This window comes from Hippocampus zosterae, chromosome 2 (genome assembly GCF_025434085.1).
Source record: "Hippocampus zosterae strain Florida chromosome 2, ASM2543408v3, whole genome shotgun sequence".
In the NCBI taxonomy this organism is placed as follows: Eukaryota; Metazoa; Chordata; class Actinopteri; order Syngnathiformes; family Syngnathidae; genus Hippocampus; species Hippocampus zosterae.
In genome coordinates this window covers 30,943,845-30,971,832 of record NC_067452.1, presented here as the reverse complement: position 1 = coordinate 30,971,832, position 27,988 = coordinate 30,943,845, and the positions used below count along the sequence as shown (strand labels likewise).

Below are 27,988 nucleotides of genomic sequence, written 5' to 3'. Positions count from 1 at the left end.
CCCTGGTGGGTATTTGTAGCCACATGAAACCAGAGTGGGCAGTTCATATCTAACCTTATCTGGTCATTATTCTGTTTTTAGTTAGAAGGGCAGATGGGCTTGCATCACTTCCTCTTTCTCTTTTTGAGGGACATTAATTTCTACCAAAGTTCATTTGACGCGTGTCATTGAGGTGAGACAGGTGACGTGCATGTTAAGCCATAAGATTTCCCCACACTGGGGAAATTTACAGCCTCCAGCAGCAAGAATGTATGTAGAAAGAACTTCATATCACCCATCATTCATCACTGTATATTAAAAAAATATCTGTGGCTGTGTACTATTGTATTTCACAATTTTTACGATGCGGTTCCATGACATTTGTTTGTCGTCTAATTCATCATCCATGACAGACAAATGAAGAAATCAACATCTTCTGCTAACAGCACACTTTCAACTTTATTGGTACCAAAACAACAACAACAAGAGACCTGACTGCACATAATATTGCAAATACTTAATTCAAACAAATACTGACTCAACTAGTGTAAACAGCTTCAGAAAGGAAATATGATCAAATGTGAGTAGTTTCACAGGCAATGTCAACCGTGTGTGTTTGACCAGACAAAAACAAAAAACAAAAAAACAAACAATCGCCCACCCCCCTGAAAATCACAGTGACATCTCTCAATTCAAAGTGTCCATTGTCTTTTGTCCCTGCATTGATGAACTGACACAGCACCTCAAATTCACATGCTGTTTAAAACATGTGATTCGTATGTTAGCAAGTGGCCTGTCCCTTTTGTAAATAAAACACTCTTACACACATACACACGAAAAGTACATCAAATATTTGGAGGATAGCTGTGATAAATAATAATTAAAAAAAGAAAGAAAGAAAACTAAGTCAATCCATCAATGTGTCCAAGCTGTCCATGAAGGGCAGCAATTGTCAATTTTGGTGTGTGTGTGTGTGTGGGGGGGGGGGGCCTTAAACGCTCTGGAGTCATGTCCTTAGATGGAAAAAAATAAATAAATACATTTGACTCTGGTCCTGTGTGTTCAAGTTGACATTATTGAACGCTAGTTCAATGCGACTCCTGCATGGCCAGATTTTGACAAAGCACAAAATAAAACACACAAGAAGGCAAAACCAGTTGCCGCTGTATTTGCTGTTTTATATTTTATTATTTCAAATTCATGGCCTATGTGTTGTTCATGCAAATATTTACTCTAATATAACCTTATGACTTCCACTAATGGCGGCACAGTGGATGAGTAGTTAGCGTGTCTGCCTCACAGTGCAGAGGTGCTGGGTTCGATCGCGGCTCGTGTGGAGTTTGCATGCTCTCCCCGTGCCTGCGTGGGTTTTCTTCGGGTACTCCCACATTCCAAAAATGTGCACGGCAGGCTAATGCAACACTCTAAATTGTCCCTAGGGTGTGATTGTGAGTATCAATGTTATTTTTGTCTGTTTGTATCCTGCGATTGGCTGACAACAGGTTCAGGGTGTGTCCCCCCCAGTTGCCTGAAGATGGCTTCGATAGGCCCCAGCACACCCCGCGACCGTCGTGAGGATAAAGCGGATCAGAAAATGGATGGATGGAGGGACTTACACACGGTAAAAATTCAGGCTATGTTACAGCTGTACAAATGGAACTTGTTACTGAGGAGCCCCTGCAACGAAAAAAAAAGTAAAATAAGATCTAAAACATAAAATGTTATTTAAAAAAAAAGCTTGTCTGTTTTCTGTTGTATGCATTGTTTTGTATGCTATAAAACCTTGAAATAAACAACCAGGCCAATAAATGCTGGCTCGTGTGCATGGCCTCATAAAGTCCAAAGGTCACATGGAAGGAAGTGAAGTGATAAATAAGAATACTAAAAGAATAAGGAGGTGCACCATAAGAAACCATAGCGACGGTGAGGACCAACTATCTGCAATTGAAATGAATTGTCACAATTAAGATAAGAGGCTTACCTTGCCCTCGAAATCCAGGTTAAACCTCTGTTGATTTTCCTATTGGGATATCTCCCTGTAATGTAAAAACACACACTTGTAACAGGAAAATGAAATTCAAGGAGCAATGAACAGGCCCTCGAACCTACTTTTGCACGGCAAATCCTCACCCAATTTAGACGGCATCAACAAAAACACATCGCACTTCAGTAGTAAAACAGGTCCGATACCGATACCACGTATCGGTATCGGACTGATACCAGCCTTATTTTAACATATCAGATACTTATGATGGTGGACGATACAAGTCACCAATACCAAGATAGTGTGTCTATTATACAAAGTCCAATAGTCACATGTTGCCTTTTTTACACTTGTATGTGTACATATTTTCCACCACTATAGTTAGTGTATCTGCTTCTGAGTGTTGTTTTATCCAAAGTTCATCAAAGTAAGATGAGTATTTCAGCAGATAACAGAAGGCAATGAATGGATGAATCTCTGAACGCCTAACCGTAAATATACGTCAGTTCACTGTACATCCTCTCGCCACGCACCTGAGCATCATCCCGACGCGAAGGCTTGGCGTCAATGGACGCATTCTTTGTCTTGACGGCCGGCGAGCTATTCATGTGACGCAGCGATGCACACGGCTGGGGACTGTGGGAGCCAAGTGACGACGAGGAGTCCACAACCTCCCCGCCGAGGGCCGACAGACAACTGTGCTCCGAGTCGCTGAAGAAGACGTTGGCGCTCTCCTCGGATGAGTCTGCTGTGTCTGTTAAGTCTGAAAGATAAAATAAGTCATGAGCTGAACTTTGTACAAGTAATACCGGTCAACGCATACAGATGGAGCTAGAACATGTAAAGGTATTTTTATTTTTCCCGTTATTGACACGTTTTTACATGGTATCAAGTTTTGACATGATAATGTTCACATTTCTACATGACAAGTACAGTATTTGCCACACTAAAAGGCGCACCTAAAAGCCTTCTATTTTCTTAAAAGCTCACAGCGCGCCTTAAAAGCCGATGCACCTTGTGTATGGTCATTACGGTAATATTTCAACCCCAAAATGTCTCCTTGCTCGAGACATGCTGACAACGCAGAGTTCAAACTTAAGGCGATCGGTTACGCAGTTGAACATGGAAATAGAGCAGTGGCAAGAGAGTTCAACGTTAATGAGTCAATGTTATAACTTGCTGTTGGTTAAGTGAACCGTGTCGCTGCTTTATTAAATATGTTTTACTGACATCTGGTCGTTTTGTTCGTGTTTCCTTGAGCATAGCTCCATCTAGTGGATGAATTGTAGATTGCGTCTTTTAATGCAGTATGCCCAATGTCTGAAAAAAATTACAAAATAGGCCTTCATTGAAGTTGCGCCTCATAATAACCCAGTGCGCCTATTAGTGTGGAAAATACAGTATTAAGTTTTTACGTGACACTTATCAATGCTTCTCCCCTACTTTGAGATGGTCTACGTCAAACGTACTGAGCGGACGATGATTTGTTTTCCAGCGTTCCCGGTCCTGATGAAGTCGATAGTGATGAGTGTTGATCTCATTGTCCAATACGCCGTCGGGGGCGGGGCCACTAGCCGGGCTTCCAAGATAGCCAGCGGGCGAAAGCGAGCCACGACCCGACGAAGAAGACGACTGGCTGAAGGTGGTGGAGGAGGAGCCAACGGAGTAAGGGCGAGCGAATTCTATAGCCCTGTGTGAACAACACGCCACAGGGACTGACAACACACAGTAGTTGCCATCAATCACACAAGAAGGAGCTCGGTGACCACAAGCATGAACTATAGCAGTGTGTTCCACTTCTGACTTGGACATACTGAAAGGGGAAATGTTTAGCCTTTTTAAAACATTGCTTAACCCTTTCGTGCCCCAATAATGATAACCTGTAACCTGGTAACATGATAGGCTGTCTGTAGTAACCGCTGTCCCCAAAAACGGTTAAAGGAGACAGCTTCTTTTTAATTTTTTTTTTACATTTTAAAAATTTCCCATGAAGCCGTCTTTCATTTCTGTGACATACTTTTGGTCAAAATATCGCAAGAATCAAGAAATACAGCCCACTTTTCGAGGGCGTAGCACTGAGACTAGACTAACAGTGTAAAGTACAGTAGAGCATGGCTTGCTCACAAACACTTTCTTTTTCAAGGAGGCAGTTTACAAAATATGTACTGTGGTGTTCTGAACGATCTAGAACACTAATTTAATTCCGATTTTTCTCCCTCAATATTGCGATTGCGAATTATTTATTTATTTTTCCAAGGTCCTTCCCATCTATTGTTCAACAAACACAAGCAATAAAGAAAGAATCGGTATTCCAATAAACTATATCAAATTCATCATACACAGCTGTTTTGGTCTTGTAGGTCAGGTTGACACTAAAATAAAGGTAAATGAATTGTGGAATAATATGAATGACAGTTGATTTATCAACTATAGACAGATTTGTTAACTTGCTCAACACTTCGACTTGGAGTCTTTTTAGCGTTTACTGTGTCAGCTTTACAAAATTCGACCAAACAAGAAGTGAAACAAAATCGAAGGAAGAGAGCGCTTGTGAGTGGGAGAGAGCAAGAGGTGAGGCAGACACTTCAGTTTACTGTTGTTATTTTGACGCGGTTACATCGCACAGTGACCCAGCCTGCGCGCATTAGCGGGAGTGCTGAGTGACCGCCTCCTTGTTATCCTTTCAACATCTGATCAGACGCTACAATACACACCATGCATTGTTGTCACGCGGCTGGGTTGGTTCAGCAGCCGCTGTGACTGAATGTGGTCATCCCACAGCACGAGTTTGATTTACGGTTCTTGTAAGGGTAATACAGTAGTTGCAAAACACTTAGTTTTGGGAGAATGCTATTGGGCCACGTGTATGAGGTACATTTACAGTCCAATTGATCACGATCTATCTATCTAGCCAGCCAGCTAGCCATCTAGCCCATCTAGCCCATCTAGCTAGCTAGTGTAACATCCGAGTTTAGAGGCTTTATAAATCTCTCCAACAATAATCAGAATTTGGGACCAGCGCCTGTTTACAGTATTGCCTTTTCTTTTCAGCACGCGACAACAACGAATGTTCACTTGGTCACCTCCTTCTCACGTCACCACAAACTAGGCATAACAGAGACCCAAGTACATGAACCACTATTAAGCCTACACTAGCTAGCTACCTAGCAGAATCAGAATCAGAATCAGAATCAGAATCATCTTTATTGGCCAAGTATGTAGAACACACAAGGAATTTGTCTCCGGTATAACACGCTGCACTAGTATCATCGTAAACAACAAAATCATTGAACCATTTTAGAGTATACCAGTAGTTTTGTAGTACCATTTTGTGGTGCAAGAAGAGTGACTATGTCAGTGACTGTTTAAGGAGTTAATGGCTAGAGGGAAGAAGCTGTTTAAGTGTACAGAATACAGTAGCTATATCTATCTGGCTAGCTATCCATCCATCCATCTATATATACATACCTACAATGAGTTACTTTGGGAGATCTCGCAAAGTTTTTTTTCCCTTCCATGTCCCCTTAGGGGCTCCGTAGTTTGTCACCAAAAATACAGTCCAAATTTTAAAATGTATCGATGAATGGAGCCTGCTAGGCTCCTTCTCAACAACTACTGCTTGCCTATCAGAGTAATTTGTTGTTGTTGTTGTTTTTTCCCCACCAACTTTAAAAAAAAAACATTTTAAGGTGCAATTAGCACTTACTGTGGCTTTAATTCTTGCCCCAAATACCTCAACCATTCCTTCCATAGATATATTCAGATACAATATTTGCGTTAGAACCACCATCATGGACAGCTAAGACAGTGGCCTACACTGCCTCAATGTGACCGCAATAAATGTATACTCTATGCAGAATGTTCCCAACACTTACCTCTGCCAGGCAGGATGCCACTGACATCCCGGTCGCAGATGGCAGCCTCGCTGGGTTGAATGTCCAAGAATGATTTGGGACCCAGTCCCATGAACGCTCTCTCCTGTAGTCTTAGTTCTGCAACATAGAACATAGTCTGCATATTCCAATGCACACAATTGCAATGGTATTGACATGTCGTTGACTGACATTATGGACAGTTAGAGAACACATAAAAGAACAGATACAAAGATTGATAGTGGAATGAATGGATGGCCTTTTTTGATTCAGTTGGTACCTCGACTGTGAGTCGCCTGATCCCAGAGAATCTTCTCCAGGTCAGCGGTCCAGGCTTTCTTCAGATCTATGTTGGTGGCCTTCAAAGTGTAAGTGTCCTCGCTCTTCCTCCTGCGGAACCAGATTTCAAAGCAAAGGCCGCTCACGCCGGCGTCATGAGTCATCCCGATGTCGTTAGTCTGGGCGAAAGAAAACACACAAAGGGAGACATTCAGACGTGATCTCTGCTTTGTGTATTTGCCCAATCCGATGAGACAGTCAAGTTGTGAAAACAAGTGGGCACCAGGTTCTCCACACCTTAAAGGACTGTTTGTAGACATAAACTTCATTTCCAACTTCGGTCTTCTTGGTCTTGCTGAAGAGAATGAGATGCTCAAAGAGGAAGATGCGGCGCAGGCATTTCTTCTTCCGAAAGAAAACGGTAAACTCATCCTGTCGAATGAGCTGACCTTGTTCTTTTAAGTTTACCTGTCAGCAAAGAGAAGACACTAATTACCACCACCTTGTTTGAAAGTGCTCCCCTGCGATATGCTTTTTGCAAATTTTGTGTGTGTTGAAATACGTTTTGTGGATGTTTAAACACTGCGTTTTGATTTAATTCATTATAACTCCCGTTTTACATCAAAGTCTTACATCACAGTCCTGGATAGCATCCATGGTGAGCAGGTCGTTGCCGTGACGCATCTGAAAGCGAACCAGGCCAACGGCAGCCTTGATGTCAGCCCGTTCGCTCGCTCTGCCGCTGAACTCGGCATCGTTGACACCCGCAGCAGCATCCGTGTTGTCTTGTGGCCAGCAGGATGCAGTCAGAGCCAGCATGTCCTGCAGCAAGAGGCTGTACTTGCTGATCCTTTGGATGGGCCTCAGCAAGTAGGAGGACAGATCCATCATGTCCCCGAGCTCCTGCTGCTTCTTCTGTGAAGGCAAAATGAAGACTTAACTCATTCACTCCCAAAGACGTTTTTAAACGTCTTTTCAGACTTGGTCCAGAATTGGCTGGTACTGAATGAGTTAAATGTGGAAGGACTGGCGCAGAAATGTAAGACAACCAGAACTGCTTCAACAACAGCTGTATGTCTTTGAAGGAATGAGTTTTTCTTTTTTTTTTGCAAAGTCTCACCAGATCGTGTAGCTTTCCTATACAAATATATATATATATAGTATATATACTGTATATATGTTGTAACTATTACGTAACAAATCACATACTTAGTGATGAGGCACTTTTGTGTCAAGCACCACAAAGACTCAAAACTTCTTAAAAAGTTCCCATAAATTGTCACATGGTATGAAGGGTTGTGGTCATGTGATCTATGCACCTGCGGTTGACCAATCAGATCATTTGGTTCCTCATGTTTCTTTGTGTGCTTTTTTTGTGGCTTTCTCTTCATGTGCTCTAACCACAACAATAAAGGAACCTGATCATTTACCAGACGAAACGGCTGTAACTCATGTTTTGGTTAGACATCAAATGACCTTGAAGATGTCATGGCGACGATGCAGTATCAGGGAGTCTGACTGAGGTTTGTTCTTGCTGTAGAGTGCATAAAGGCCGAAACTGTCACTCTGTGGAGAGATACAAATATACCGATACATTTTCATCAAGATCCTTGATTTTTATATGTGCTTTAAAAAAAATTACCGAGACATCCTTTCATTTAAAAAAGCGCAACATGATGGAGACATTTCATTATTATTCAATGTGAAGATTGGATGACTGAAAAAGGCTGTTTTGAAGCACGAGTCATAATGGGAAATTTACCGTCTTCAATTAACCTTAAGACATTTTTGAAGAGGGACAGTGAGTGAAAGTTAGCGAAAATTAGGGCATATACAATAATAATAATGTCGAGTGTCTACTGCCGTACATTTGTGAGAAAACAACGGGCCACCATAGCAGGATCCCTGTGGCAGTCCTCCAACTCGGGCAGGAAGTAGTGGTTGTGGAAATCATGAAGCTTCTGCAGGATGCCGAAGATAATAGCACGCTTGCCTCGGAGGTCCTGTGGGATGTCGAATCTGTCCAGCAGGGGGAGGTAGTGAGTCAGGATATAGTTCAGCGAGCGGACATACTCCCGCTCTGTGAACAGCAGCTCCTCCAGGACATGCTGCAAGCGCCTGGGAAATATGGAGAAAAGAAATATTTCATGTCATCTTAAACAGTATTGTAAGATGACATTTACAGAATGTAAATAGAAACAGGCCCTCAGAATCAATGTTCAAGTAGTTCTCAATGTTGAAAAAAGGAAATGTGACATCTTAGTATGGTTTTCGTTTTAGTTAGGCTTTCACATTTTTACAAACGACTAACGAGGCATTGCAAAGTAAAGGGTGAGTTTGTTTTGCTTAGGATCTCAAGGAGCTAGATGAGCTACATTCCTGCTCGACATTTAATTTTATCACATCGCTTTGTCAGTGAGGCTTCAAATCTGGCTAGCTTTTTGTCATGCTATAAATTCGCCATTTGAAGGGAAAAGACGGTAACCAAAGTTAAATTAAAATTTAAATATATCATACAGGAAAGGTAACATCATATCAAATCACACATAAGTGCTTTGAAAATTCAGTACCGCTACATTAAGTGTGTCGTTCTCCTACACTAATAGATCAATTTTGCTTGTGATTTGTCTCTAATTACTCTTAAAATAAACTCCAAGTTAAATATATTCTAGCTACCAAAAATGATAAAAATGAAAATCGTCAAGCATTCATATGCAGACTATGAGACCGCCAAAATCTCTCTGTAGAGAGATAGATAGATAGATAGATACACTTTGTACTATGAACATGCACCTGCCATTTCAAAACACAAATTGCATGCGACTTATTACTTGTCTAAATGCATGTTTTAAATACCGTTCATTTTAGTCTAATCATAGAAACACATTCATGTCTTGTTTTTACACACCAGTTTACATGTAAATATTTTCCAGAACTTCCACTAAGAATCTCATTAGAATTATTTGTGTGTGTGTGTGTGTGGGGGGGGGGGGGGGGGGGATTTCAGACTATAAAGCATTCAGCATTCCATATTTTCAACAGTGCTCCATACTATTGTCAGCTAAGGGTTAGTAGCTCTCTGAAACTATTGTGAGAATATTTATGAATGCAACCTGGCTGCACGTCTTTTGAGAATCCCATTGGGATATCAAAGGAAAGATGATGAAGGAAAAAAATCAGAAGAAACAATACCTGTAGAACCTCAATGTAAGCTTGGAGACAAAGAAGATTAAAAAAACCAAAATAGGATGTGAGCCAAACTCAATTGTACATTCAGCTCTCAGGAACACTGAAACAAAAACTTCATCCACTTACAGAGCACTGTTGGCGCCCTCTTGTGGCCTTTCCAAACAAAACGGTCCTTCACCCTTGCCATTGGGCAGGCTGGAGTGTTTGCAGAGATAAGCCCGGTTGTCCTCCGCAACTCCCCGATTGCAGGAGTCCTCGGAGCAAAAGCTTCCGTGGCGGGAGAGCTGAAATTTCTGAGCCTCTTGGAGGATCCGACAAGATGGCTGACCATGGTGGGAGCAGGAGGACGACGGTCTAATATGCTCCTCGACAGGTGTGGAAGACTCAGGTGCCCCTATCGCTGTCGAAGATGAATCTTGGGACTTGGCTCGCAGGCCACGTCCCCACGGAAACCACTGGCAGCCGACGGTGTGAGGCTGAGATACAGCGGCGGCGTCACGATCACTTCTTGCCCTGTTCCTCTTGGTCTCACGTTCCGCTTTCTTTGCTGACCTAGAGCACCGCCAAAATGTTTATAAATGCCTACCTTAATAGCTCAAACTACACCCCAAACTATTGTCCCACAACACTTTAATACAATTTCTAACTGATTTCATAACACAAATTTAGAGTCTTCAATGAAACGAGTGGACATGATTTTTAAAATATGGTAGGAGGCATGGGGAGAACAAGCAAACGCAACACTCCAAGAAGCCCAAATCTCATAACTTTAAGGAAGACGTACTAACCACGAGTTCACCATGCTGCTCAAGTATGCGTCTTTCAGCATAATTGTTACACCATTGTTTCGTCTATTTCCTCTCACCAAGTGAATGCTTACCTGTGAGATGACCTTGGTGTGACCTTTGACCCCTGGCCGCCACCATGATCACTTTTATCTTCAGGTTTGATGGTAATTTTACATCCCGCTTCAGTTGTGTTGCTCTTGGCCAGGATTGGTCTTCGTTTCTCAAAATCCACTGCCCCTGACACAATGTTCGCCCACTCTGGATGCTGCGGCCCTGGTGTTGACTGTACCGTCACACTACCAGGCGGTGCTGTCTGAGTGCTGGCAACATCCACATAATGATGCCCGCAACACCCACGACACTGTGGTTGACTGTTGAAGACCTTTTCAGTGACATCCTGCATCCTCTCCTGAAGTAACTGCCGGGCCTCCTGGCACCGGAGCCATGCCATGTTCCAGACCCTCATTCCCCTGGAGCTCCTCAAGGCACTGGCCTGGGCCTTGAACTCCTGAAATTTTTCAACACTGAACTGAAGGAACTTGTCCTGGAAGAGTTGGAGGACAGAGCTGTCATCTGAGGCTAATAAACTGGTGTTGGTAGTTGGAACGGAGTTGAGCACTGTCTGGATGTCACACTGACTGCCGTGAGGTCCAGGGTCTTTGTTGCCAGGCGCTGTCCTTTGACTACAGTCTTGGGTTTTAAGGATTCTGGATTGATTCTGGTTCAGGTAGTCAATACATTCAACAGCAAAGGACGTAGCCTGTCGAAAAAGAAGAAATACTGTACTGTAAAACAGTTCGGCTTCTTCTGTAAATTTTTACTTATTGCATTAATGTGCCTATTAACTATTATCAGAAGCTATGAATCTTTTTTGAATGTTGTCTTTGTCACTCCTGTAAATAAGCGGTCGCTATGCTGAATAAAACAATGTATAGACATAAAAATGTTGAATAGGATTTTTGTTCTAATGCTTTGCACCTTATCCTCAATTTTAACATACAAATTGCACAATGATATCAATATTGTACAATTACCTGCTCACAAAAGTCGCACACATTGACCATGATCCGCAGTTCCCGGCCACATGCCTCGGCTCTACACAAGAAGTCGTCCAGGTCTGATTTGAATGCGCAGACCTGGTTGCTGAACGCCTGTGTCTCCGGGTATGACATCCCAGCCTGCTGGAGGTGCTCGGCCTCTTGCGCTAATGACATCGCATGGTGTCTACGATCCTGGGAGGAGATGGAGAGGTTCAGAGATCATAATGTTGTGTATTACCTAATCTGTGCTAAAGTTCAGCGAGTACTGGCAACTCGGATACTCTTCACAAAGCTCGTGCAGCTATCAGATTTCATTTAGTACTGTGATCAATTGCTGAATGTGCTATTGTTATGGGGCTGAGCAACCCTGAAGATCAGACTCTTGAAAATGGGCATAATGGTCACCAGTCGACAATTACAAAGACTCACATTAGCCTCTATCAGAAAAGCAGTGAAGCTGTTGAGGATCTGATCCAGTTGGTCTCCGGAATATTCCACTGATTCGGCCTCCTGCAGATGGCGCTCACCCTCTACATAAAACCACTGCTGCAGCTGTACAAAGAGAAAGATCATTAAAATGACTGATCAATAAATAACATTAAAATGTTCATTTCAGTCACTATCCTGGTGGCACATACTTGTGTGAAATGTCCTTCAATCTCTCTGACTTGCAGCAGATATTTCAAATGTTCCAGAGACATGTTGGAGCTCTGTACAAGGTTATGGACCTGCTCCTCCACATGGTTGTACAGGCTGGTCAGTGAGTCCACAGCGTCACTGCATGTGGGACAAAGCCAGTATAGTTTATTCTAAAAACTGATGTTGCAATTAAAATCAGCAGAATATGAAAGAAGCAAATTCATTTTGTGCCAACCTGAGATCCTCACAATGAGGATATCTGAGGTCACTTTCCTTCCTCAGCCTCACCAGGATGGCCCCGCCCTCCCTCTGGAGGCTGACCAACCGCCTGTCCTCCAGCACATCACGCATCAAAGTCCTCTGGTCCGTCATACATTGTTGCACGGCCTGGACAAGCAAGCACAGTAGCACTCTGAGACCAGATCATGAGAGACCAGGACTGAATAACTCATTTAATAACTTACCTGCTGATCACTGACCATGCGTGATACAATATATGGGTACTAGTATATGGGAACGCCTGGACATTTCACCACCAAAAAGTCGTTATAAAAGCTTCCAATATTCTTGAATGACTTACTACAAGATTTTGGAGTGTGGGGGAATTTTGGGCCATTCATTCAGGACATTTGCAAGATCACTGACGAGGGACCTGAGACAGGGGTTGCCTCTCCTCAATCTCTCCTCAATCTCTATTCAACTTCACCTGAAAGGTTTTCGATGGGGGTTTTGAGGGTTAGGTTCTTCAATCTTTTTTTTTTCCCCCAAGATGGCGCCCGAGTAGGCAGCCTTCAGCAAGTGCTCTTCAAGAGCCTTGCTTTTTTGTTCTTTTTTGCTGTTTTTGTCTTTTGTTTTGTCACATGTTGTTTGTTGTTTCATTGTGTGGACCTGATATGGACTGTTTTCAGCGCTTTTTGGCCACGACATTCGTCAAAGGAGATGTATCTGTGCTTGGTGGTTGCGCCTTCTCGGCAGCACGCCTGTACCAGCACAGATTTTGTTTGGGAGGAATGTCGGCGCCATTGACTGTCGGTGCTGGACAGACCTGGGGCGCTTGTGTTTTTTGCGCCAGTAATGGGCAGCATTTTTCACAACCCCGATTTGTTCAGTGGCTATGTCAGCGCTGTTGGACAGTTGGCGTTGGTGCGGCTGGATGGATGGCCGCTGAAGTTGAGGATGAGGAGAGAGGAGCGTTGGCGAAGAGCGCCGATGCGTATTTGGAACCGTGAGTCGCCGCTTGGAATTGAAATGGATTTCCATGGGACAGGAGAAGTGAACCAATCTCTTTTTTCGTCAATGGATGCTACAGCTTCTTGTTGACTTTCAAACTTAGCTTGTAGCCGACGTGTGCACATTTTGAGCATGACGTCTCTGATCCACTGGCTAAAGGACACATTGATTCTCTCCTCTTTCATCTCAAACTGCTTCAAACAACAAAGCGTGTGATGGAAAAGTGCTTAGGACTGCACGACTGTCCGTGTTTTATGTTATGTGTTGTGTTTATTATTTTACTTTATGTTAACTGTTTTGTAAAGCGCTTTGTTACAGCTGCCGCTGTTGTGAAAGCGCTATATAAATCAGCATGTATTGTATTGTATTGTATTGTATTGAATCTAAGCACACCTTTGTGGAGCGAGCTTTTTGCATCAGCACCTTAGTGTGCACACTACGCACATGAAAACCTGCAGGCATCTGGTTGCACACATCATAGCTTCATCTGGCCAGTAACTCACTACACAGTCGACTCATACAGTAATTCCATCATGGCCTTTTGCAAATGTTGGTCAATTTTGCACATCATTGTCGAGATGGTACCATAATTCTTATTGCTGTATTGGTGGTTGTTGATCACTATTCCACACTTTAACCCTTTCAAGGATCGCGGTTACAGCAATGGAGAGCTGTTCATGTTATCAGGTTACAGGTTATCATTATTGGTGTATGAAAGGGTTAAAATGCATCATCATATCAATGCAGTGAAACACGGGCAAGAGAGTACCTGTACAGAATTTGTCCTCTGGGGAGCTTTTAATTGACCGATTGCCCTCAGCAGCAGACTGGATGCGTCATGAAGATCCAATGCAAATGGAAAGAGTTTCTAAAGAAGAAAATAAAAGATGTGGTCATCATCATTACCGCACAAGTAACTATTGATTGTATGATTGGCTCGAGGAGAACAGTGCAACCTGCTCCAGGTTCTTTGAGAGAAGTATTAGATTACTAATCATTTCTGGCTGGGGGTACAAGCAACTTGGTGGGTGGGCATGGCCCCCTATGGCCTGCTCGTGGCGATGGGTGTGCCTGCCTACTCACCTGATGAAGCTCCAGCCAGTCACAGTGGTTGTAGGACAGTGTTCCATCCAGGCGGGAAGTCCGTTGGCTCTCGTCTACCATCTTCATCAGGGCCTTCATCGATGTCACCACTTCAGTCTGTGTAGTAAAAAAAAACCCAAAACAAAGCAACATCAAGAGCTTTCATGCACCCTGTAACCTGATAACATGATAATCTGTCCACTGCAGTAACGGCCGTACCTGAAAGGGTTAATGGCCTTGCTTGTGTCTTACCCCAATAAAGGACGTTTTTTTGCAATTCATTGTTAACCAACCAACATTGAAGAAACCTTAATTATATGTATAAGCTGACTAACCTGCATGGTGGGGCATCTCTCTGGTTGGGTGCAGCGTTCTTTATCCACTAGAAGCACCAAGCTGTTCACCGCCTGGGGAGATTGCTCCTGAATACAATCGTTATTTTTGACATGTTAAACTGTTGTTTTAAACTGATTAAAATGTGCTAAAAAAACACAACCCTGCCAAATGAATACATTCCAACTGACCTTTTGTGACCATTTTTAATTCCTCATATGCACCAGTGGTATAGCAGCTAAAAATTGTACACAAGCAAGAGTGCTGTTTCTTTAAAATAATAACACTTAAGTAAAAGTAGTCCTCAAAATAATTACTTGAGTCAGAGTAAAAAAAGTAGCAAGTCAAAAAATTACTCAAGTACTGAGCAGCTGGTGCGTAACATCAGATTTTTTAAAATATTAAACTATATAAATATAAAAATATTTAAAATGAAATAAAATGGGAATGAAATAAATATGAAATCATGTTTATTCCTTACCTGTAGTGTCATCAAGGCCTTGTATAGCTGCGGAAGAGGATTTGATTTCCTAGCATCAAAGACTAGGGTCATCCCAGCTTCTTTGATTTCTCTCCTTAAGATACAACCCCCCAACACATAAAACACATAATGTACATTCGCAGTCCTTGACTTATTATAATGAACTCAAACTATCATTTAGCTACATTGTATTGAGGTGCTAAGGCAGGTGGCAGCTTTCACCCAACTATCAAGTACCTGATGATTGTTAAAATCAGCCATATACTGTACATGAAAATCTATGTATTTCTCATGAATTTACTGTTTTTCCGCAGGTGCCCTGTTAGGCCTCACCTGATGATAGAATGGAAGTAGAGCAACATCTCCAAGAGCTCCTGGCTGGTCATGTTAGAGCTCCATCCTTGGTGGTCTCCATAAAGCTCAGTGATCGGCCTACCTGACCTGTCTCTGCCTCCTGCAAAGCACAATGAAACAAAAGATTAAAAGTGCATCGAAAGTATAACCCCACCTTCTGATATTTAGAAGGAGGAGCTACGATCTTCATTTCCAAGCATCTTAACCCTTTCAGGGACAGCGGTTACGATAGTGGACATCTTATCATGATATCAGGTTCCAGGTTATCATTATTGGTGCATGAAAATTACCTTACTGTACACGTAAACTGACTACATTGCCACTTGTACAGTATATTCAGCAAAAGAACTATTTCAGGACAGATGATTGGAGTACTTTTGGAACCTGCCTGTGAGCGCTGCTACTCCTTGATAGAGAGGGTGAGCTATGGGGTCCGGAAAGCCCAAAAGAAGGTGGTCTGGTCTGTGACTGGCATGAGCGGAGGATGGAGGAGGAGTCCTCTGAATTTCTGTTGCTGGAAGTGAAGCGATGGGTGAGGAGCTCTCTGTCTTTCTACCTGTGGTGGATTTACTTGGCCCATTTATAAAAGGATGGAGGCATTTTTATGGATCATCAATCATGCTTTATATTGCTTTATATATAACTCATATGTATATAAATTCATATATGTTAATTATGATATTATCATATCAAGTTGGTGCACCGTTTACCTGGAATGGCCATCTTCATGTTGTTGATTTGGGGTGAAACTAATCGAAAGGCCGTGCTTTTCTTACATTTGACCACGTGAAGCTGAGGAACATCTGCATAGACGTCATCATTTCGATCCCTCCTGACATGTGCGCCATCAACGAGGACCAACTGGCACTTCTCCGAGGTGTCTACCACTGCGGTAGAGAGGGAGGAACATCTTCCGTCGGATTCCCGAGGTGAAACAGGCGAGGACACATTTGGACTGAGCCCAGTGGAAGAGGGTATATTTAGTGGTCCTTCACAAGGTTTGGGATGTTTGGAACAACCAGATGCTAAGTTGCGGTGTTTGGTGGAGATCATACATGCCTTTGCAGGGTCACTGGTGCTCTCCGATGCTCCTTCATCATTTGTTCCACTCCCATTTTGTAAACCGATAAAAGTTTTGTTGCAATATTCCCGAAAAGGCACAGTGGTCCTGTGAGTTAGGAACTCCGGTTTGCCGTCATGTCCGTGGTTATCAGGCATAAAGAGAACAGCGTTAGTATCTCCTGGTTTCCAAAACAGGGCAGTGTTTTTCTCTCCTGATTCCTCACAGATAGCACCGCTGCCAATGGAAGTGTGTTGGTTTTGCATCTCGGATTTAGAGAAAATATTTTGGCCATGACATTGAGGTGCACCTCTTCCAGTCTCTGTTGGTCTCCTGTCACTGCAATGTAAGATTTCCCCATCCTCCCGCACAACACCCAACATCCTGGCTCTGGCCTTCTCATGCTGAACAGTGACAGGATTTCGGAGAGCGGCCCTGTAGGATTCCCGATGACGACATTTCATCTCTTGACTTTGGGAAGGCATTTTGCCTTGTCTCCTGGCCATGCACGGAGTACAGGGTTTCTCTGAGAACTTGACAGTGCGCGCACACCGAAAAGCTTCAGTTGTAATAAGGAAAGGTTGACGGCATTGGGAATGGTCCAGATCAGGTGAGGGTTCAGCTGCCACATTTGTGTGTTGTAATGAAGCAGTTTCTTTTTGAGCATCACCGTTTGTTTGTGTTTTCGATAAATGCAGGAGGACGTGTTCTTTACGTGGCATTGACTGGCTGTGCATAATTGACTCCGGTGGTGCCCTTGGTTGCATTTGTATCTCTGCTTTTTGTTCCTTTGTTGCTAATGGAGTGCGTCCACAGAGCATAGTTGCCCGCAGAATATCAATGCAGTCTTCCTCAGTGGCTATCTGTTCTGAAGACTGATTTACTTGCTTTGTATTTTCAACCTCACCCATATTTTCAACTTTGCACAAATCTGTAGGGTTGCAAACATCCGCTGTTGTATTTAGTTCCGTCCCATCGAAGCGGCTGTCCCAAGTATTGGGCGAAACCCAGCCAACAGGCTTTGGCTCTGTCTCCGTATCCTTGTCTCTGGCAAGCCTGGATGCGGAAGCCGTGCTAGTATCCACAAGGCAGAGAGACACCGAAATGCCATGCTTGGCTGGACATATTCTGGTCTCGAGCGAGAAGGCAGGAGGATGTGAAAAAGACGGTACGAAGGAGGTCTGTTGAATGACACGATACTGTTTGGTAGCAGTTTCCTTTGAAAGAGAAGGATCAACAGAACCGCTTGATGACAATTGATCAGGTCCATGAGCATGAGACATGGGAGGAGGTGATGGAGCATATGAACGAGGAGGACAGGCCATGCTATAGCTGGGACTTTGTGGCCAAACCACGAGGTCAAAGCTTCCGGTTCACATGGTAACCGGATCTCATCCAAAAGGTAAATGTAATTGTATGACGATTCGGGTCTCCTCCTTCCGCTTTTCAAAGGCCTTCCTCTTTCGGGTGGCTGCAGTTCAGAAAGCTGGATAATTGCTTCGCAGAAAGTTGTCGCTTTAAGGTTGCGTGATCCAAGGTCAAGGTGGATGATTACAGCGCCAACAAAATGTTCTAGATGAATGAGAAGAGAGAGAAAATATGAGTACTTGGTCAGCCGGAAAATATTTGTAGCCAGCCAAAATGTCCAGTAGGGGACAGTGCAGTACATGATAATCTGAAACAGAAGGGGGGGGGGGGGGGGTTTAGTCAATATTCTGTATTGCAAACCACTGCAGCTATTGCATGATATAAATGCTTGATAATTGTACACTAGAGCACCTATCAGCGGCAATATAATGATATCCAATAGAAGAACCACATTAAATATTCTTCCTTTGGAATGGCCTGAATATGGCAGGAAAAAGTACCGGTATGTGAACCATTTGGAATCGGTCATCATGCATAACATGTAAACATTCACAGCACAGGAAGGAATAATTAAGTTAAAGATTGGATCTAATAACTGGTTGAGCATCTTTTGGCAGTAATAACCTCAACCAAACGCTTCTTGTCGTTGCAGATCAGATGAGCACAATGATCTAGATGAATTTTGGACAAAATTGTTGCAGTTCAGCAAGATGCATTGGATCAAGATTTGTATGATCCTCTACAAAAAAATGAATTCCGTGGTCACACAGCCATTGATGTGAAATCTGTTGGAGCATCCCCTACACACACGTGAGCACTAATTTACAGAGTGCACTGGAACAACGACGCAATCATAACCTTTATTAATAAGCCACCTTTCAATCTTTAAAAGCAACAGAAAGTGCTTCAGAAAAGAAATGATGAAAGGCACAAACAAATTCCCTCCCACATACTGGGAGTGTGTGGACCCCTAGGGTATCCAAGACCAAAGTAGCAACAGTGGTTGCTGAGGCAAGGATGAGCACAGAGTTGAGTCTTGCCGTGTTGCCCCTGATTTTTCTTTCATTCATTCATTCATCGTCCGAGCCGCTTGATCCTCACTAGGGTCGCGGGGGGTGCTGGAGCCTATCCCAGCTGTCTTCGGGCAGTAGGCGGGGGACACCCTGAATCGGTTGCCAGCCAATCGCAGGGCACACAGAAACGAACAACCATTCGCACTCACACTCATACCTAGGGACAATTTGGAGTGTTCAATCAGCCTGCCACGCATGTTTTTGGAATGTGGGAGGAAACCGGAGCACCCGGAGAAAACCCACGCAGGCCCGGGGAGAACATGCAAACTCCACACAGGGAGGCCGGAGCTGGAATCGAACCCGGTATCTCTGCACTGTGAAGCCGACGTGCTAACCACTGGACTACCGGGTCGCCCTGATTTTTATTTATTTTTTAAAATATATTTGGAACAATCAGTGTTATAGACATTACAACTTAACATTCACTGTCGAACAAGCATTGATTTTGTGCCATCTTGGTGCCAAGAAACTATGCTAAAGTGAGGGGGCAAAGCTTCATTTAGAAAGGCCATAGCCCCGTCTAATAGACTTGCACCAAAGCACTCTAGTAGCAGTGCTTTGCTATCGAGAGAGAATTCTAAACCCAATTGCTCATGGATTTTTCACAACAGACTAAATTGTGTTTTTGCCTACTTGAAAGTTACATCGTTAAAAAAAATAACTCAAAATATATATTTGTCTTATGCAACTGTTATGCAATAGGATGACTTTTAAGGGTACATGTTGAAAACATATCGTTACAGGGTATTTTGCTTTTGGCGGGGTGGTAATTTTATTTGTCTAATTGCAGGATTTCATTTCTGGAGTTTAGCATTGCACGGTCCACAGGAAAAAGGACACATTCATGCGTTTTAGTACTTCTGCCTGGCCAGTGGCAGTTTTAACTGGCGAACAGAGATCAGTTTGTAAAATGAGATTGAAAACGAACTCTGACCATCAATTACAACTTACAAAGTGCAGTAAGTATGAGGATGCCTGGGGCCGGTCGCATTCCTCGTGCTGTTGTTAAATCGCACAGGTCTGTCACCTGTTGAGGAAACGGCTCAGCAAGCTCAAACATTTGGTGCTCACTGTCAAAAACGTAGCCAAACAATTTCAGTAAACGGCGTCACCGTGGTAGCTGCTCTCCAGGCTGACATGGGCCCTCGTTTAGTGTTTCACATTTCCTTTGACCCGTTTGAACTCTTTACACATTTAGGACAACTTTATTTAGCGCGCTAATGACCTCTGGGTGAATGCATATACACGTATGTCAAGGCTCGATGAGGAGGTGTACGGCATTAGGTTGTGATGTCCCAGTGTTGACACCTGGCATGAATTTCTGAGCCATTTGTTATGCTTAGATACAACATTCATCTTACTTTACATAAACGACTGAGGCAGGTTCGACAGGGTGTTTGTAATTTTGCAAACGTGTGCAAGACAGCATATTTAAAAACGGGCAGTATGGACATGTTTAACTTAACATTTATGGCTCTTATCTGAGCTTATCATGAAGGAAAAACATCCCTTTTCATACACCTCACAACCCAGAGTAATCAGTCAGGATGATCATTTGGAGATTTTCAACGATGAGGCCTTTGCTGACATTGCTGTGGCCGACTCACGTCAGCTTCAGCAATTGCTTTTATTTATTATCATCTGGGACTACTGTGCACAAGCAGTGTCAGCCTAACGACAGAGCCCTGTGACTCAATCAGGACACACCCCTCTGGGAAAACAAAAACAAAAACACTGGTCATCATGATGACATGGGGAAGGAGGATGGCACTTGCACTTTCTGCTTTTCAAATTATCACCCACACTGAATGGAGGTTGCAGCATTCCAATTTTTGCAAATCCACATGGCTCAACAAGTATCGTATTTTCCGCACTACAAGGCACACCTAAAAGCATTCAATTTTCTCAAAAGCCGACAGTGCGCCCTAAAATCCGATGGACCTAATATAAAGAGACCGTCACTCTCTCTACATTCCCCATTGAGTTGTTTCCTTATGAGCATTCCTACGCCAGCTAGTGGTGATTATTAGCAGGAACCAATTGCAACCTAAAAAAGTTCTGCACGACACTAATTGACACGTGCAGTCGCCAACACACACTCAAACAGACAGCTACTTTGTGCGCTCTGCGCAGCCATTATGAAGCGAAGATAATACCAAAAGCAGAGTTAACTACTGACTAAACGAAGGAGACGAGCAAGACTTCTTAGGATATTTAGCCCCTTGTGGATAGTTTTGCCCCAGGATGTTTGTGTGCCTTTTTGTTGAATCAGAGTGTTAATTCCAGTCAGACCTACCCACTCCTCCAAAAAAACAAACAAACAAAAAATCTGCAACTGGACAGGATGACGTGCAGGGGGAAAGAAGAGGGTTGAATAATCTGAGCGGAATAATCCATAGGAAAATCGATTCTAAAACGATTCATTCGTGACAGTCCCAATGACGAGTGAATGCTCTGGAGAGATCTGAAAATTAAAATGTACTGGCAGTCCCCAACTAACCTGATGGAGCTCGAGAGAGATGGTGTGAAGAGCAATTTGCAAAACAGCCCAAAGTTTGTGGCATTAAATTAAGAAAAGGCTTGAGAGTGAACTTGTCATGGAAGTGTCTTGTCACACTAGCAATGTGTTGAGAAAAGGCTGTGAATACATATGGTTTTTATTTTTTGTTTTAATTTCTCCAAAAGTTCTACATCTTTCTAATACGGGGTGTTATGAGTAGAATTAGTAAACTAAACCATCTCATTGTGAATGTTTTTTAAATACCGGATAGCTATCGTACATACATTTTAAATCTCATTGTTCTGATGGCTTCTAGATGCTGTTCGTGGTCTCAAAGGCGCATGTTTGTATGAAGTTCGAGGGTTGTGGGAATGGAATAGGATGTTTAGTCATGCATTAAGTGTGATCAAATTTCCTCGACAATCTTTTGTTTAAGTGACGCAACCCCTGAGAAGTAAGGAAATCACAACAAACATTTGCCAAAAGTTCAGATCCGTCTCAGACACCAATGACCAAAATAAGCATCAACATTTCCTCCGTTTATATATGTCTTTTTTTGTCTTTGAAAAACAAAATCAAATAATATACGGAGATTCCCTCCTCGATTGCACCCCCCCCCCCCCCTCCCCGGATTCCTATCCCTGCAGAAGACCTTGCCATGAAAAAACACCACGAGTGACAGAGGACCTCAACAATTTCTGAGGAAAATTCAATTGAGCCTTAAACAGATTAGGAAGGAAGTTTTCAAACCAGAAGAACACAATTCCAAGGCGGAAAAACACAGTGCATCTCTGCTCAACATTTTCTAAGCATATCTTTTTAGAGTCACCATCTTAAAAAATTCTGGATGTAGCACTGTTTGCTTCTTGGTTTGTTTCTGAAATTGATCGTTAAAATATCATTTTTGTTTCCTTTGTGGAACAAAACGATTTTTAATTGTGTTAATAATTAGGTAATAATTATGTAGAGTAAAAGGAATCACACTGTGAAAATCATTTCGATTTTTTTAGTAGAGGGACAGTCAAAAGGCGTATTGAAGAGACACAATACGGGATCCATCCATCCATTTTCTGAACCGCTTTGTCCTCACAAGTGTCGCGGGGCATGCTGCAACCTATCCGAGCTGTATTCGGGCAGTAGGCGGGGCACACCGCGAACTGGTTGCCAGCCAATCACAGGGCACACAAAGACAAACAACCATTGGCACTCACACCGAGGGACAATTTAAACTAGAGGGTTACATTAACCTGCCACGCATCTCTTTGGAATGTGGGAGGAAATCTGAGTACCCGGAGAAAACCCACACAGGCACGGGGAGAGCATGCAGACTTCAAACTACAGGAAGGCCGGAACCGGAATCGAACCCTGCACCTCTGCACCGTCAGTAACCGACAAAGAAATTAGTGACTGGAAATGACAAAACAACAATCTGATATTAACAGAAAGGAAAAGAAGGTATCGTGTATTGTTGCACAAAATATTAAGCACTCACTGTGGTTGAGTAACGTTGACTTGTGCAGTAAGGCGACATGTGGATGTTGTGTCTCTTGACCGATATAGTAAATTTGGGAGCTTAGAGCAGGCAAACAGAGTGAATCTTTTACGTCATCACAAGATAAAACAAACCCTGCATGTGCAAGCAACGGTGAACCAAATTCAGACTGTCGTGTACTGTGCCAATACGTATACATATATATCCCGGTTTAGATATAGAACAGTGCATGTAAACATACAGAGTCAGACTGCTCCATCAACCACAAAGAATGTCTTTCTGAAGAGAGGGGAGGGGAAAAAAAGGATGCTTTGTGTGACACCGATCAGCACAGGAGTTAATTCCCAAACACGGAGGTTGCGCCGAAAGCGGTGGATGATGGTGGCAAGGGCGTGGCGGGTGGATAAATGGACACACACTCACACATAAGGGCTCGCCAAGTCAAATCTCCAGAAGGGCTGGGCGGGTATTTTAAAATTCACTTCCCTGCATAACATCATTCCAGTGAGCCAGTGGCAAACAAATCAGCCTTATGTGCAAACCCGGGCACACCCTCGCTTCAGCCAAAAGGTGTAACAGCATGGAGGGAAAAGACACAGTCAGGGAGCACCCTCGCATTTTCAAGTGGCTGTACAATAGAAGGACAAAAGTTCCCCAACCAACATTTTTGAAGAGCCATCACGAGATTGTTTTTTTTTTTCCGTTATAATTTTCAGCTATGCTGGAAGAGAATCACAGTTGCTGATGCACTTGCAGATATTTTGAGTCATATAAAAAAATGCAAAATGAGAACACTTGCTCGGAGCTACAGTAGGACAAAAAGTCCACAAGCTCACATGCAGTTTCGGAAGACACTCTCTAGGCCACGATCTTTCAAGGCACACATACAACACGCGGTTGTCGCTATTTCCCCACTTACAGTAAATACACTTCATAAAAACAGTTGTAACATGTAACTCCAGGTAAAAGCCCAAACAATTTCAGTGAATTAAATTCAAGGAGGCAACAAATTATTAGCAACACAGAAGCCGATTTATACCAATTTCTAACTTTTTGATCAGGCCATCGGCCGGTTCAAGTGATATTGAGACAGATTCATTAGCTTGTGTACCAATGAGGCACTCACATCTTTTAAATCAAAACAAATTTTTGTTACATCGCTAATTAATGACATTTTAGTTCATAACAGCAGAAAAAATGTGGTAAAAAATTTGAGGTGAAAAAAATAATTCAATATTTCAATGACCGTATTTTACGCACTGTAACGTGTACCTAAAAGTATTCAATTTTCCCAAAAGCCGACAGTGTGCCTTATAATCCAATGCGCCTTATGAATCAATATTCCGATTTCTTGGATGTGGTATATTAAATGTTCTGTCAAGTTCTTTGTTTCAGCTGCAGCAGTTGTGAAAATGCTGTATAAATAAAGCCGTATCCTATTGTATTGCATTCCCTTTAGCGTAGCTCCATCTAATGGATGCATAAAGCAACCGCAGCCACTATTGTAGCTTCTATTCTAAGTGTCTTATAATGCGGTGCACCCTATATACAGTATGTTATAAAATAGGCCATTGAAGGTGCACCTTATATTCCGAAGCGCCGTATAGTGCGGAAAATACTGCACCAACTGTACAAACTGTCATCGTATTGTATTCTACCACTGATCACTTTAGCTCTGCTTGATACTTTGCACATTGTCTCACTTACATTACGAAATGTCCTTGCATACCTATTTGTCATGTCCTTCTTTACGATGATACTAATGCAGCGTGTTATACCGGAGACAAATTCCTTGTGTGTTCTACATACTTGGCCAATAAAGATGATTCTGATCTGATTGTGATGCAAGTTCAGTAATTAAACTTGTACCAATGTTTTTGGACAGTTAGTCAATGGACCAACAGTCAGAGTAGCGATTATTTTGTCAGTATGGTGTAGCTCCTGCATGACTCACATGCCGAAGAGTTCAGCAGGCAGATAGATGGAGAAGGCTTGTGAAATCCAGCCTAATGCTCAGCAACGTGAAACTCTCACCTTGAGTCAAAACAGTCTTGCGGTTACACTGTGGAACAACAAGTCACACTTCATGCATGCGTGCAACACAAATGGCTGCTTGTCAAGACGTTGTAAATAAAAGACTTGGCTGGACTACATGGCTGAAGACAATGCCGTCACACAAAATGAAGGGCAATATTCAGAACGTGACCAACATCTCTCCCTCTCCGCTAACCCCGCATTTATGTGTGCATGTGTGAATGGACAGACAGCTGTTTAATATGTGTGACAGATGTTTACATTATCTGCATCAGGTTGTGCGGGCTAATGTTTACAATATGCGCCTGCAGCATTGACGGAGATGAGTGATGTGACAAACATATTGTGGTCGTAAAATACGCTGGCGTGTTTAAAAGAACACATTATGGAAAATAAACTTTTTAAGATAAGATAAGATATCCTTTATTTGTCCCACACTGGGGAAATGTACAGCCCCCAGCAGCAAGAATATAGGTAGAAAGAAGAAAGAAGAAAAAAAAAAGGGTTCAATTAAGTGCTATACAAACACAAAATGGATAAATCGCAGTGCTATTTACAATTGTCTTTCACATCATTTAATTATAATTATTATTATTGTTGTTATTTTTATTCAGCAGCCTGACAGCAGTCGCTTGTATACAAATCATTGGGTCTCCGGAGTGATTGACCACAACACCAAGTGTGACATTACACAAGCCCATTCATCATTCATCAGCATCGGTTGCCTTTTTTTTTTTTTTGATTTCACAGTCAAGCTATTTTATTTCTTACCGTCTTCACACTGAGTTTCTCAATCATTGACTGAGCATTGAGCATTTAACTGAGCAAAGATTCTCCATCCATCCACCCATTATCCCAACAGCTTATCCTCAAGAGGGTCGCGGTTGTGCCCGGAGCCTATCCCAGCTGTCTTTGGGCAGCAGGCGGGGTACACCCTGAATTGGTTGCCAGCCAATCACACGGGACACAAAGACAAACAACCATCTGCGCTCATAATGACACAAGGAAAAGTTAGAGTGTTCCAAGCAAGCAGGTGGGAGGTAATCGGACTACCCAAAGAAAACCCACGCAGGCATGGAGATAACAGGCAAACTCCAAGATTCTCCCATTTTACTCAATTGCTATAATGTAAAAATCAAAAGTGACAGTAAGCAGAGCCATAATGTTAGATCTGCAGGATAGCTTTAGCCAAAAGCACTATCGTTGCCTTCTGATAAGTGTCACATAGGCAAACATGTAATGTATGCTTTAAAAAGCCTCATCATCCGATATGAGGTGTCTGTTATTTTTTTGTAGCCCTCATTATGTCTAGCACGAAAAAAAAGAGTGCTCTCAAGACAATTGTATCGCTGTTGACAAAAAGAAGGGAAACAATAGGTAAAATGAAAATGGTGTTTATGTTTCTCATTTTGCTATCAGTTTGGTGTAGCTAAAATGGAGTTCTGAACAATTACCATGTTTTCAGAAAAAAAAGTGTGTCTTCGTTCCTTTCTATACTGTACTGTGAGAAGAAGAAACATTTGAGAAGAAGGAAAAGAACCTCCAAGTAGACTCATTTGAAGCAGAACGATTTTGGTCCTGTTTCAGTGTAATGCCAGTCTGAAAAAAAAATTCCAGCAGCATGTGGATGACTGAGCATCATTGTTGGTTTTGTGAAGCTATATTTACTGGTTTGGACAGTTTTCTAATTCCTGTTTTTGCTTACAGCGAGAGTTAGTGAATGTTTTATGAACTAAGGACTGTGATTTGGATCTTCCTTGACTGGTTTTGTTCGATTGAGTACATCTGCTTTGCCCCAAAAAAGAGCACCAAAGGGAACTGCTTTGCTTGCTTCTTGTGCCAGCTGCAAGCTACCCAATTGCTAGCTATCTAGCCACCGAATGGCCAGCTGCCATATGCTTGTCACTTGTGAGCAAAAAGTAGGGTTTTCTTTGTGTGGATTATGTTTTGAGATTTTACGTTACATTAGGGATTGATTTTTACACTTGTATAGGTGTGAAATAGAAGAAATTGGTTAGATGCATCAGTGCCGTTGCCCCTATTCATTTGTCATTGAAGGAACGATTCAAAATCATTTTAAAACATTCATAAAATATAACTGTAGATGTAAAATATAAATTTTACACCGAAAGAATGAACTAGCATATGTGTTTTTTCAGGTTTTACATACAAAATAATAGTTTTGTACTACGAATGGGTTGGCTGTAAAACTGAATTGTACTTCTGGGACTAAGAAATGATTCTGAATTTGAATACGAAAGCCAAAATGTGACTCGAGTGTTGCCAAAAGTCCAAGTACAGGATGAATCCAAACAACAAAGCAGACGTGATTTTTAAAATTGACACTTTCAAAAGATGAAAGTGATGCATGAAGGTCATTCAAAGGTCAATCAAGTTTCGGTAGTTCATAAGATCACAACTAATAAGAAACTGTCACATTACCATCTTTTTGTTCCTTCCGTTGTCATTCTCGCGATTCAAAGCAGTGTCGCTCACTGAGGTGCCCCGAACTGTCCAAGCTTGAGAACTGGGACTGAGAGCTAAATGACAACTTTCAACAAGGTGTTTGCCTTCGCCAAGTTCTCTGCCTCAGCTTCATGTACTCACTCATTTCTCGTTTCTACCCTCTGCCTCTCTATCCTCTGAAATTCAGTCTCCCTGAGCACTCTCTTTCTGCGGCTCCGTGTCGAATGGCGCCCGCTAAGCTGGTCGGAAAATGACAGTGTGACCAAACATGAGGAGAGGTGCGAGTGAGAGAGGGAGGAAGGCAAAGAGAGGGCGGGAGAGAGCTAGTAGCCAATCCAAGTACCGGTACATATTTTTTCCACTTTTTTTTTCTCTTATACCTACACAGAGGCTTGTTAATGTTCATGTTCATGTTTGTCCCAAAAGCAGCACACACAGCGGAAATCATTCAGGTTTAATATTTAATATTTTCACAATGCAAATAACATTTAAACTATTTCATATTCACGTGGCCACTTGTTGCTAGCAAGGAATAATAATAATAACTTGTGTGGGGCTTTTCAAAATACTGAAAGGTGCTTTTACTCACCAGAAACTCCTACTATGGCCAGGGGTGTCAAAATCATTTTTGTCACTGGCCACATTGTACAGCTCAATGCGGTTTCACTCACAGGGCTATTATGACTGCGAAATCACATAAATGTTTAATTGTGTGACTGTAGTTACCATAAAAGGTGGTGTAGC

At 42.5% G+C, this 27,988-nt stretch overlaps 2 protein-coding genes across 7 annotated transcripts in view; one reads left to right on the top strand and one right to left on the bottom strand.

Moving 5' to 3' along the window:
- LOC127596861 (succinate dehydrogenase [ubiquinone] iron-sulfur subunit, mitochondrial-like) overlaps nt 1-27,988 on the top strand; it is a 154,397-nt gene that overhangs the window by 39,346 nt on the left and 87,063 nt on the right. The gene's annotated exons all lie outside the window — the stretch shown is intronic.
- LOC127596804 (pleckstrin homology domain-containing family G member 4B-like) lies at nt 420-27,514 on the bottom strand. 6 transcript variants are annotated; one of them, XM_052059682.1, is made up of 24 exons: nt 27,221-27,513; nt 15,962-17,883; nt 15,640-15,807; nt 15,231-15,351; nt 14,898-14,991; nt 14,419-14,505; nt 14,084-14,200; nt 13,770-13,868; nt 12,006-12,157; nt 11,770-11,908; nt 11,561-11,683; nt 11,126-11,323; nt 10,184-10,851; nt 9,430-9,855; nt 7,983-8,232; nt 7,591-7,680; nt 6,748-7,029; nt 6,412-6,582; nt 6,116-6,293; nt 5,839-5,955; nt 3,433-3,678; nt 2,497-2,726; nt 1,961-2,015; nt 420-1,656 (listed from the first exon to the last, which is right to left on the bottom strand). In XM_052059682.1, exons 2-23 carry the CDS (start codon nt 17,634-17,636, stop codon nt 1,980-1,982), a joined length of 5,667 nt encoding a protein of 1,888 aa, XP_051915642.1. In that variant the 5' UTR covers nt 17,637-17,883; nt 27,221-27,513; the 3' UTR covers nt 420-1,656; nt 1,961-1,979. The 6 variants fall into 6 exon arrangements, with proteins under 6 accessions (XP_051915642.1, XP_051915641.1, XP_051915643.1 ...); XM_052059681.1 differs by having other exon boundaries at nt 420-2,015; XM_052059683.1 differs by having other exon boundaries at nt 420-2,015; nt 15,640-15,765.